Source organism: Pongo abelii, chromosome 14 (genome assembly GCF_028885655.2).
Source record: "Pongo abelii isolate AG06213 chromosome 14, NHGRI_mPonAbe1-v2.0_pri, whole genome shotgun sequence".
NCBI classification, from domain to species: Eukaryota; Metazoa; Chordata; class Mammalia; order Primates; family Hominidae; genus Pongo; species Pongo abelii.
This window is the reverse complement of record NC_071999.2, coordinates 28,903,061-28,915,216: the sequence shown is the minus strand read 5'-3', so window position 1 is coordinate 28,915,216 and position 12,156 is coordinate 28,903,061. Positions and strand designations below refer to the sequence as shown.

The 12,156-nt window shown below is 43.7% G+C and overlaps 2 protein-coding genes across 7 annotated transcripts in view; one reads left to right on the top strand and one right to left on the bottom strand.

Annotated features, from left to right (window-relative positions):
• Positions 1-2,983, bottom strand: part of LOC100172861 (poly(ADP-ribose) polymerase family member 4) — a 117,704-nt gene extending 114,721 nt beyond the window's left edge. For 2 of the 4 annotated variants that reach the window (XM_063714683.1, XM_063714684.1), the window contains exon 1: positions 950-1,564. In XM_063714683.1, the coding sequence (XP_063570753.1) occupies positions 950-984 (35 nt within the window). In that variant the 5' untranslated portion in view covers positions 985-1,564. Of the gene's footprint in view, positions 1-949; positions 1,935-2,870 lie in introns of those variants that run through there. The other 2 variants (XM_063714681.1, XM_063714682.1) reach the window with 2 other exon arrangements.
• A 588-nt stretch (positions 2,984-3,571) lies between these two features.
• The window catches only part of LOC100437575 (phosphatidylinositol 3,4,5-trisphosphate 3-phosphatase TPTE2-like), a 150,822-nt gene continuing 142,237 nt past the window's right edge, over positions 3,572-12,156 (top strand). For all 3 annotated transcript variants that reach the window (XM_063714782.1, XM_063714781.1, XM_063714778.1), the window contains exons 1-2: positions 3,572-3,698; positions 9,083-9,192. The gene's annotated coding sequence lies outside the window, so the exon portion shown is untranslated. The remainder of the gene's footprint in view (positions 3,699-9,082; positions 9,193-12,156) is intronic.

Here is a 12,156-nt window from a genome sequence, read left to right as displayed (position 1 = left end):
TTTGACAATTTCCAGATACAAATATATGGCCTCAAATCACATAAAAGAAAGAAGAAAGTTCTTCCTCACCAGCAAACCAAAGCCATACAAATTAGGCACCTGGGAGGCAGAGGAAGAGTGAGAGAGAGAGAGAGAGAGAGAGAGAGACTGTGTGTGTGTGTGTGTGTGTGTGTTTAGTGAGGTGGCGGCTGACATCAATGGTGACCCAAAGACATCCCCAGTCTCAGTGGTTTTAACGTTGCTAAAACTCCTTCCTGTCATCTTCCAGCAGTCAGAGGAGTACTCATCAAAACAGCTGAGGTTGGCAGAAGAATTTGCACCCATTAGGTTGGCAAAGAATTTGCAAAGTGAGCATCAGGGCTGGGTGGAGGACGGGAGGTGACCAGATGGTTAGGGGGACAGCTCCTAAAGTCAAGGATCCTACAGGTGGCAGTGCTTCCTGATCCAGGAGCTCTATATCTGTCTCCATCTTAAGGAGAAAACATTGTGGAGACAGGGTATCACTCATGATGTGTTACAACTAAGAGCAAAAATCTAGGACTCTCCAAAGGAATAACAGCACGTGCATAGGATGGGCCATGGGGCTACCAGGAAATATTATTAGCAACAAAGGGGATTTTCGTGATCCATTGAGTATAAAAGGTAGGATATAAATGGCATCCACAGCACAAACTCAATTTTCTGAGATCTATTTTATATGCACACACAAAAAGACCAGAAGGAAATGTGAGCAGTGGGAGAATGGGTAAGTTTCATTGTTCCCTTTCCATTTCTGAGTTTCTAATTTTCTGTGGAGAGAAAGCCCACGATACATCATGGTATTTGAGAGGCAGGATCCTAAAATCTAAGCCCTGGAGCTAAATCTGCCATCGATGCCGTGGGAAATCACTCCAGCACTGTGCCTCAGTTTGCTCACCCATAAAATAGAAAGAAATACGTCCTTCCCTACCTCAAAGGAGACCAGAATGCAACAGCAGCCCACATGCATGTCCTCTGACTGGTTTATGCTCTTCCTGCGCAGTAGGGCTGTCTATGTCCACAGCCTTATGCCCTGTGCCCTCTAAAACCCTGAGTCGGGTCTGAGCTGGAGCATCCTGCAGCCCTCCTCCTGCAGCAGCCCCGCTGGTTTCCAGGCACATAGGCCTTGGCGGCCAACAGTTCCTCCTCCGGCAACAGCCTGCATGTGGTGACACAGTCCAGTGTGCACAGAATGCACTCTGGCTAGCACCCGCAGCAGCTCGCAGCTGCACAATTACACACAGCTGTCTGGGTGTGGTGCCCCCTGCTCCACCACCTCTTGGAAGTCTTCCTGGATGCACCAGGAATTTCCTGCTGGCCAGCAACGTCCTCGGCCTTTGGGTGCACCGAGATGAAGTCCTGGAGGGTGCTGGCCACATCAGGAGGTAGGGGCATGGCAGCTGAATGCAGCCAGGTTGAAGGCAATGGGAAGCTGGGAGTGCTCAGGACAAGGTGCTGGTCCTCCCTTGGCAGAGGCAGGCCATGAGATCCTTGGCTGACATCATGCGGATGGTCCTGATAGACCCATGTCCAGTCTTCATGACACCTTGGGGACGGAGAGTGCGGTCAATGCACACGGGTCAGCCAGTCCATACCCCCGTGGCCACCCATGCCCAGCCTCAAGCCACCTCCTGCTCTCCCCCAGTGAGACCCTAGGGTCAGTGTAGACCCCACTGCATGAAAACTGGGGGATCCAGCCGTTAAGGGGCATTTGTGGTGCTCCCTCAGTAGGTGGTCTCCGTGGCCTGGGGTTGGGGTCTATTAGGGTCTACCAGGCCCACTCCCAGCCCACTGTTTACCTCGTGGGCCTCAGCTTCCTCCTCTGCAGAATGGGACGCTGACCCTGCCCAGCTTAGTTCCTTCTAAGAACATCTGACCCCTGAGTGCCCACCTGGGCAGGGTCTGGGTGGCCTGAGGGGTCAGGACCCAGCTATAGGACCCCAACCCCCACCCCTTACCCCTCCCAGCACTGGGCCACGCAGGAAGGCAGAACTCCCCAACCCCAACCTGTCAATCCAGGAGCCTTCTCAGCTGGACCCAGGGCCATACCTCTGCCCACCGGCTCACACCTGGGCCATGCAAGGCAGGGTGGATGCACCTGCCTGGCCCTTGAGCGCGTAGGGGAGCCACCGTTTCCCACTTCGGAGGCTCAGTTCTGAGGTCGGGATTCCAGGCACTCCCTTCTCCCCCATTCCCAAACCTCCTGACTGGAAGAACTCTCTCGGCACAGCCTTTTCTTTCGGGGTCCCAAAGTGCCTGTGAGCAGGCAGCTCCCGATCTCCTCTCTGTGACACCCACAGACTCAAAAACACCCATGTGCTCACTCATGCAGACAGGCGCTCTGGCCTGCGGCTCTGAGGCTGAGCCGGCTTTGCCTTGGTGAAGGACAAGGCCCTGGCGACCCAGATTCTCTCGCGGGTGGCTGGGGACAGAAGGGCGGTGGCGTGCTGGGCTGGCTGGAGGGCCCCAGGCCCTGGCGCGAGTCCTGCAAGGATGCTGCCTCCAAGTGTGCTTGTGGGTGGCGGATCCCAGGGCCTCCCGGGAGAGTGTCCACTCCTCCTCGGGGGGCCTGGCTGCTCAGCGGCGCCCCTCTGTGGTGAGACTCGCCCAGGCCCATGTCCGGCCCACCTCGCCCCAGCCAGACTCCCCTGGGCAGCCTCAGGACAGAGAACCCTGAATTCAGAGGGAGGCTGGAGGTGTGGGGTCTCTAGGCACTTGCAGGGTGGACACCCAGGGCTCACCCTCAGCCCTACCCAGGCGTCCCCAGCCTCACGCTCGCAGAGCTGAGGAGGGGGCTTCAGGAAGGTGGGGGCTACCTCCCCGCCCAGTACCGTCAGGCTCTGAATTCGTACCTGGGAACTCTGCCTTGGCTGACTTGGGGACCCCTTCACTGCTCAGCCTTCCCCTCTCTTCCTGCCGCGGGCGGTACACCTAAGCTCCCTGACTCTTCCCACGCGGCCCTGGGTCCCCTCCCCACAGGCTGTTCCCTGCACCCGCGGGTGGGACTGGACCCTTCCCTGCACGTCCAGCCTGCTTCCCGCGGTCTTCCTCCGTCTGGCCCTGGCATCCCGCTCCTCTGGCCCCAGGCTGTGTGGGGACAGCTTTCCCCCAGGCCCGTCGTCAGTGTCCTGAGCTCCGCCGACTCCCGCCCGCTGGCGTCGCAGGCCTGGTGACAAGCTGTCGCTGGCCTCTAGGGCTCCTGGGACTCAGGCACACAGAGCTCCCTCGGGGCCAAATTTGTGTCACGCGCAGGGACACCGGAGATGCGTGCACAGTCCGTGTAACGGCCTTGCTTGGCGCCTCTCTGTTTCTCTTCTGAGGGGCTGAGAGTCGCGGAGTTTCCTGGTTGGAGGCTGTGGCGGACGCGATTTGCTTCCTCGTATAGGGTTCCGGAGGCGGCGAAAAGTCCAGCGGGTCTCCGAAGCCGGTAGACAGAGCCATGAAGACGTCGGGCTTCAGGAGGGGGAAGGGCGAGCTGCCCTGGGGCTCAGCCCCCGGAAGGCGGGCGCGGGCGCCGCGAGTGAGAGTGCGGACCACGCCTCCCCCCAGCCCAGGCGCCACGACCCGGACAGGGGGTTCGACAGGCTCCGCAGAGCTGCCGGCGGGGACCGGACAGAGACAATGCGGCGGATCCTTTCGCTGCCGAAGAGTGGCGTGGCTGACAGAGACGAGAAGAACAGGTAATAGGAACCGGAGCCCGGCAGGGGAGGGAGGAGGGCGAGTCGGGGAGAGGCCTCCTTTCCTGCTCCCGGCCCACCCCTGTCCCCGAGGGCGCTGGGCTTTGTTCCCTCTGCAGCCCGCAGCAGCCGGTGTGGCAACCTTACAGGAGCGCCAAGGTCATCATTATGAGCAGCGCGATGAAAACAAAACTTCAGCTGGTCCGATCCTCTCATAATTCCCGTTACTTTACTGAAAGTTTTAGTGCTTTAACTAAAAAAAATTAAACATACCTAGCTTTTTATTTTTGTTGTCCACATTTTAAACAACGTTATATATGCTATGGAAACAAGCATCATGAGAAAAATAATTTCTATATTATATTAACTTCTGGGCTAAAAATTCTTTGGATAAAAATCTAATATCCCTTTTATATCCACCTACACCTGAGTAATAAGTTATTTCATGAATGACCTCAGAAGGATCCTTTGAAGTGAGAGCATGGTTCCCTGTTCTTGAATAGTAAAACTCATTTTTCTTTTTTTCTCTTTCTTTCTTTCTTTCTTTCTTTCTTTCCTTCTTTCTTTCTTTTTTTTATTATACTTCAAGTTCTGGGTTACATGTGCAGGACGTGCAGTTCTGTTACATAGCTGTACACGTGCCATGGTGGTTTGCTGCACCCCTCAACCCGTCACCTACATTAGGTATTTCTCCTCCCCTAGCCCCCCACCGCCCCCGACAGGCCCTGGTGTGTGATGTTCCCCTCCCTGTGTCCATGTGTTCTCATTGTTCAACTCCGACTTATGAGTGAGCACATGTGGTGTTTGGTTTTCTGATCTCGTAATAGTTTGCTGAGAATGATGGTTTCCAGCTTCATCCACGTCCCTGCAAAGGACATGAACTCATCCTTTTTTATGGCTGCATGGTATTCCACGTGGTGTATATGTGCCACATTTTCTTAATCCAATCTATCATTGATGGACATTTGGGTTGGTTCCAAGTCTTTGCTATTGTGAATAGTGCCAAAATATACATATGTGTGCATGTGGGAAGACTCATTTTTCTCAAGATGTGAACTCTTCATTTTAGATAAACCAAATAAAAACATCAAGGTTTTAAGATTTTTGGGTTACATATGCTACCTTTTACTGTTATGATGACATTAAGAAAATTTTTGTAACAGAGCAAAGACTTGCCCTTGTATATATCAAAGTGTGATATTAAGTTCCATTTGCTAAAAGATGAGAAGACAGATAAATGTGTGGAACAGAATAAAAAATGCACAAACACTGAACTATATGTAAAATTTTAGAACCTGATCCTGATGACATTTCATACGTGTATGAAAAGATGAGTTATTTGTAAATGAAATGTCTGTTAACTGGAGAAAACTAGCTAGATTTGTACGTTACAAAAATAAGTTATTGATAGAATATGCATAAAAACTTATACAAAATTAGAAAATGCCAGAATAAAACATGAATGCCTATTTATACAGATACATTTTTGTGTTGACAAAGACCTTCCTATGAATGCATCCTGCAGGTTGATTTAGAAAACAAAAATTAAAACTCCCCTTACATCAGAAAAAATTAACAAAAGACAACATACTTGCAAAATATTCACATTATATACATAAATATAGACATATATTATTTGCAATGAAAAATATATTTTCCTTTTACAGAGAATTTTTTTAAAGAAATGGGAGCTATAATTTTAAATTGGCCAAAGTACTTTTTCCAGATCTACTAGTGATCTGGAAAATCAGTAGTACTTATACCAGTGCTTAAAGTTTAAGTTGCTGTTAACTTTTTAAATAAACAATTTGGTGGCGAACATCACTCTGAAAAAGATATGTATTCTTTACTCATTAATTCCGTTATACTAAAATATTTTCAGGAAATAATTAGAGATGCATACAATTCATTTTTCTCAGCACTGCTTCCAATAGCAATGTGTTAAGGAAATGGGCAAATAAGGGATTTTATAAATAAATTTCAGTGCATCCATAGGATGAAATTATATGTAACTACTGAAGGTAGCAATAGACATGGATGCATGTTGACATGGGAAGATGTACTTTGGTATATGAGGTGAGAAAAAATCGATTTGTTTATACAAACACACAAACAGAATGGTCTTGTGGTAGCCGAAAGTATACACAAAATGTGATAAAATTTTGTTATTTTGGGACATTTGTATTATAGGTGATTTATTTTCCTTTTTATTATTGTGATATCCACAATGAGCATGTATAACAGGTTTAGTGAAAGTTTATTATTACTGAAATAATCCTAGGTAAGAACAGGAATATGAATCTTGAACAGATAAAAAGAAGTTCTTGCTTTCTATTAATTTTTTTTTGTGGATTGGTATCTTCTGCCAAGGTTTAGCCTCTCAGAAATAGAGGGAATCTTTTAATCTGTGCTGGTAGATTGTATTGTGTATACTCTTTATCATATACATGTCTTTTATTATGGATAGATTTATTACATACATGCAAACAATTATAATTTAATAATTTTATTTTAGTGGCGTCCTTATGAAAATAAAAAATAGCAAATATAAATCATTTCTATTGCACAAATGTTACTTATCTTTACGAGTTTTCTGTAAAAATATTGAACTCCTCAAATATATTTATGTAGTCTTTTAATCCATTTATTCACCAAATGTGACCTGAATACCCACTATGTATTTTACTCTCTCTCAGGACCTTTCCAAGCTTAAAAACTTTATGTTTACCTACCCAGTCTGAGCAAGTTGAGAGAATTAAAATTGGACTATTAGGACTTAATCTAAGTTGAAGCTTTTCCTCCCTCCTTTCAAACAAAAGCATTTCTGAAGGTAGAAAGTTGTAAAAGATAACCTTTAAACTATTCTTTTGAAAATTTATAACAGTGTTTCTCTTTTCTTAATTTCAACTTTTATTTGAGATACAGAGGGCACATATGCAGATATCATACATGGGAATATTGAGTGATGGTAAAGTTTGGAGGACAGATCGCATCACTCTCGCCATGAGCATAGTACCTGATAGTAGTCATAACCCACTCCCTTATAACAGTCTTAAAGACTAATATTAATCATTGATAATATCTGATTTACATATATCATATAAATCAAAATATTGAATAAAATGAGCCATGCTTATTCATTTGAATTTTGATGTTTCTTTGGCTTAAAGTTTTCTGAAATCCAAGTAAGAACAGTTTTTTGGTAAAAATGTGTCATTGTTATCTCAGCTGTTTTTTTTTCGCTGTTCTTTTTTGGGTTGTCTTCCTATTTTTTATTTCTATGGGTACATAGCAAGTGTACATAATATATTTATGGGTACCTGAGGTATTTTGATACAGGTATACAATGCATAATTATCATATCAGGGTAAATGGGTATATCTGTCCCCTCAAGCAGTTACCGTTCTTTGTGTTACAATATTCCAAATATACTTTTTGGCTATTTTAACATATACAATAAATTATTATTATTATTATTATTTTTTGAGATGGAGTCTCGCTCTGTCGCCCAGGCTGGAGTGCAGTGGCGCCATGTCGGCTCACTGCAAGCTCCGCCTCCCGAGTTCACGCCATTCTCCTGCCTCAGCCTCCCGATTAACTGGGACTACAGGCGCCTGCCACAATGCCCGGCTAATTTTTTGTATTTTTTAGTAGAGACGGGGTTTCACCGTATTAGCCAGGATGGTCTGTATCTCCTGACCTCGTGATCCGCCCGCCTTGGCCTCCCAAAGGGCTGGGATTACAGGCCTGAGCCACCACGCCCAGCCAATAAATTATTGTTGACTATAGTTTCCCTGTTGTGCCATCCAGCGCTAAATCTTATTAATCCTATCTAAATATTTTTGTACCAGTTAACCATCCCCACTTCCACCCTCCCCCAATCTCAATACCTTTCCCAGCCCCTCCTAAGTATTGTTCTACTGTCTATCTCCCTTAGTTCAATTGTTTCCATCTGTAGCTTCCACAAATGAGTGAGAACATGCAAACTTTGTTCTTCTGTGGCTGGCTTATTTTACTTAACATAATGTCCTTCATTTCCATCCATGTTGTTGTAAATGTCAAGATCTCATTTTTTTATGCCTGAATAGTACTCCATTGTGTCTATGTAACACTTTTTCTTTACCCTTTCTTCTATGGATGAACAGTTATTTCCCAAATCTTGGCTATTGGGAATAATGCTTCAATAAATATGAATATGCTCATAGTTCTTCAATATACTGATTGCCTTTCTTTGGGGTTTATACCTAGCAGTGGGATTGCTAGATCACATGGTAATTCTATTCTTAGTCTTTTCAGGAACTTCAAAACTATTCTCCAAGGTGGTTGTACTAATTCACTTGGGTAGTTGGGAACGTGTCTGTACTGGGGACAGATAACTGAGACTACATGTAGTTTGTTTACCGGAAGGAGGGAAATAGCTCCTACTCTTGGTCATTTGAACCCATTTTTTGGAATGGGTGCTTTCATACACGGAAGATTTCAATGTTGGAGACCGTCATTGAGTCCTAGAGGGATCTGTAAGTAGGAGCCCATAGGAAAGAAGATATTGAGATAGCAGTTGGGAAAAACAGAGATACAGCTTTCAGGACTCTATTTTTCCAGCAGTCTCTCTCCTTGGGTTTCAGAGCACCTATGAAGATTCTCAAGGGCTTGCTAGTTGGTGTGGAGCTGAACTAGGCAGGACCTACGCAGGGAACATAATTAAAGTTTATCTTTGTTAAGGTTTTAATCTTTCTGCAAAGCATATTTCCAATAATGACATAGACACTTGTTCCTTTAACTTTCGTACATTGAGCTGTCAAGCATTTCAGACATTTCAGGGAACTGTCTACACTGTTTTAGGGTAAAGGGCAGCAATAGGGCCTACTTAAGTGGTTTCCATGCTGAAGAACCAAGACTGCCATTTTTTAGTGGCACAGATTAGCCTTTGAACCAGAGACAGGTAATGGAGAAGACACAGTGTCTCTTTCTACCTTGTTTTAAGCGATCAGTTGGTTCCAGTTCAGGTAACAAAGGTTACGTCACTCGTTAATTGGATATTGAATTCAGCCTTCAGGACAGACACTTCTGAAGACAAATTATTCTCAGGCTCTGCCAATATATTGCCGGTCACTATTTGTTAAGGAACTAACGGTGAGTCTTCATCGAACATTTCATAGGTTGGGAAAGGTGGAGGCAGAAATAGGTAACTAAAATCTTTTTGAAAAAGAGGCCAATTTTAATTATATTAAGAAATATTATTTATTGTATAGATAGCTGACCTTTCCCCAGATTTTGTTTTTGTTTTTGTTTTTGTTTGGGGGGGTGATACCCAGACACAAAACAAATAATTTTTTTTTTTAAGAGAAATGAACTCACTCATTTTTCTTGTATGTTTTTCTCTTTAGACTGTGCAACGAACAGAGTTCTGGTGACTCATGGCTTTCAATAGATGATGAACTCTTTGAATAGTACCAAGGTAAAGTGCAATAGAAGATGAACTCTGGATAGTACCAAGGTAAAGTGCTCTTTTGTGAAATAAATTTTCTTGCTCTGAATCTAGTTTTGCATAGTATTTACTCTTCAACTGTGGCTGCGGTCTACCTATAATAGTTTTATGGTCTTGGGGAATAGTTGGTCAGAAAAAAAACGTATTATAGAAATATGACTATTTGAATTGCCTTTACTTTTTTTCTTTGGAAAATGGGAAAGGGTGCTAAATACTTAGAGGAATTGGGGGCTGAAAAATGGCATGAACTGCGAAATACATGGTGACAGGAAAACTGTATGTGGAAAAGCTTTCCCACAGTAGAGGAAACTTAAAATATGGTCAGCGTTTATTTGGTGAGTATTCTCACAGGAACTTTTCAGTCATACTATTGTGATCTTTATAATCCTTGTGCCTGAATACTTTTAATGGGTTCAATTACTCATTATAGTAACCATAGAATGTCCCTGGTGTCTTTCAGTTCCAAAACTGTAAAGCACATATCATATGGTTTCCTTTTACTTTCTTGGATGCTTATTGTGGGATGACACAGTTTTTAGTAGGAAACTTTTTCTCTCTTTGGTCCTTGGTTCTGTAATTAGACTCCAATAACATTGTGGAAATGTAGCTGGGCATGTTGGCACATGCCTGCAGTCCCAGCTCCTTGGAAGGCTGAGGCAGTAGGATCACTTGAGTCCAGGAGTTCCAGACCAGCCTGGGCAACATAAGAAGACCTCACCTCTAGTTTTTCTTTTATATATATATATATATTTATTATACTTTAAGTTTTAGGGTACATGTGCACAACGTGCAGGTTAGTTACATATGTATACATGTGCCATGTTGGTGTGCTGCACCCAGTAATTCGTCATTTAACATTAGGTATATCTCCAAATGCTATCCCTCCCCCCTACCCCCACCCCTCAACAGGCCCCAAGAGTGTGATGTTCCCCTTCCTGTGTCCAAGTGTTCTCATTGTTCAATTCCCACCTATGAGTGAGAACATGCGGTGTTTGGTTTTTTGTCCTTATGATAGTTTGCTGAGAATGATGGTTTCCAGCTTCATCCATGTCCCTACAAAGGACATGAACTCATCATGTTTTATGGCTGTATAATATTCCATGGTGTATATGTGCCACACTTTCTTAATCCAGTCTATCGTTTTTGGACATTTGGGTTGGTTCCAAGTCTTTGCTATTGTGAATAGTGCCGAAATAAACATACGTGTGCATGTGTCTTTATAGTAGCATGATTTATAATCCTCTGGCTATATACCCAGTAATGGAATGGCTGGGTCAAATGGTATTTCTAGTTCTAGATCCCTAAGGAATCACCACACTGACTTCCACAATGGTTGAACTAGTTTACAGTCCCACCAACAGTGTAAAAGTGTTCCTATTTCTCCACATCCTCTCCAGCACCTGTTGTTTCCTGACTTTTTAATGATCGCCATTCTAACTGGTGTGAGATGTTACCTCATTGTGGTTTTGATTTGCATTTCTCTGATGGCCAGTGATGATGAGCATTTTTTCATGTGTCTTTTGGCTGCATAAATGTCTTCTTTTGAGAAGTGTCTGTTCATATCCTTTGCCCACTTTTTGATGGGGTTGTTTTTTTCTTGTAAATTTGTTTGAGTTCAGTGTAGATTCTGGATATTAGCCCTTTGTCAGATGAGTAGGTTGTGAAAATTTTCTCCCATTCTGTAGGTTGCCTGTTCACTCTGATGGTAGTTTCTTTTGCTGTGCAGAAGCTCTTTAGTTTAATTAGATTCCATTAGTCAATTTTGGCTTTTGTTGCCATTGCTTTTGGTGTTTTAGACATGAAGTCCTTGCCCATGCCTATGTCCTGAATGGTATTGCCTAGGTTTTCTTCTAGGGTTTTTATGGTTTTAGGTCTAACATTTAAGTCTTTAATCCATCTTGAATTAATTTTTGTATAAGGTGTAAGGAAGGGATCCAGTTTCAGCTTTCTGCATATGGCTAGCCAGTTTTCCCAGCACCATTTATTAAATAGGGAATCCTTTCCCCATTTCTTGTTTTTTTCAGGTTTGTCAAAGATCAGATGGTTGTAGATATGTGACATTATTTCTGAGGGCTCTGTTCTGTTCCATTGGTCTATATCTCTGTTTTGGTACCAGTACCATGCTGTTTTGGTTACTACAGCCTTGTAGTATAGTTTGAAATCAGGTAGCGTGATGCCTCCAGCTTTGTTCTTTTGGCTTAGGATTGTCTTGGCAATGTGGGCTCTTTTTCGATTCCATATGAACTTTAAAGTAGTTTTTTCCAATTCTGTGAAGAAAGTCATTGGTAGCTTGATGGGGATGGCATTGAATCTATAAATTACCTTGGGCAGTATGACTATTTTCATGATATCAATTCTTCCTACCCATGAGCATGGAACGTTCTTCCATTTGTTTGTATCCTCTTTTACTTCATTGAGCAGTGGTTTATAGTTCTCCTTGAAGAGGTCCTTCACATCCCTCGTAAGTTGGATTCCTAAGTATTTTATTCTCTTTGAAGCAATTGTGAATGGGAGTTCACTCATGATTTGGCTCTCTGTTTGTCTATTATTGGTGTATAAGAATGCTTGTGATTTTTGTACATTCATTTTGTATCCTGAGACTTTGCTGAGGTTGCCTATCAGCTTAAGGAGATTTTGGGCTGAGACAATGGGGTTTTCTAGATACACAATCATGTCATCTGCAAACAGGGACAATTTGATTTCCTCTTTTCCTAATTGAATACCCTTTATTTCCTTCTCCTGCCTGATTGCCCTGGCCAGAACTTCCAACACTATGTTGAATAGGAGTGGTGAGAGAGGGCATCCCTGTCTTGTGCCAGTTTTCAAAGGGAATGCTTCCAGTTTTTGCCCATTCAGTATGATATTGGCTGTGGGTTTGTCATAGATAGCTCTTATTATTTTGAGATACGTCCCATCAATACCTAATTTATTGAGAGTTTTTAGCATGAAGTGTTGTTGAATTTTGTCAAAGGC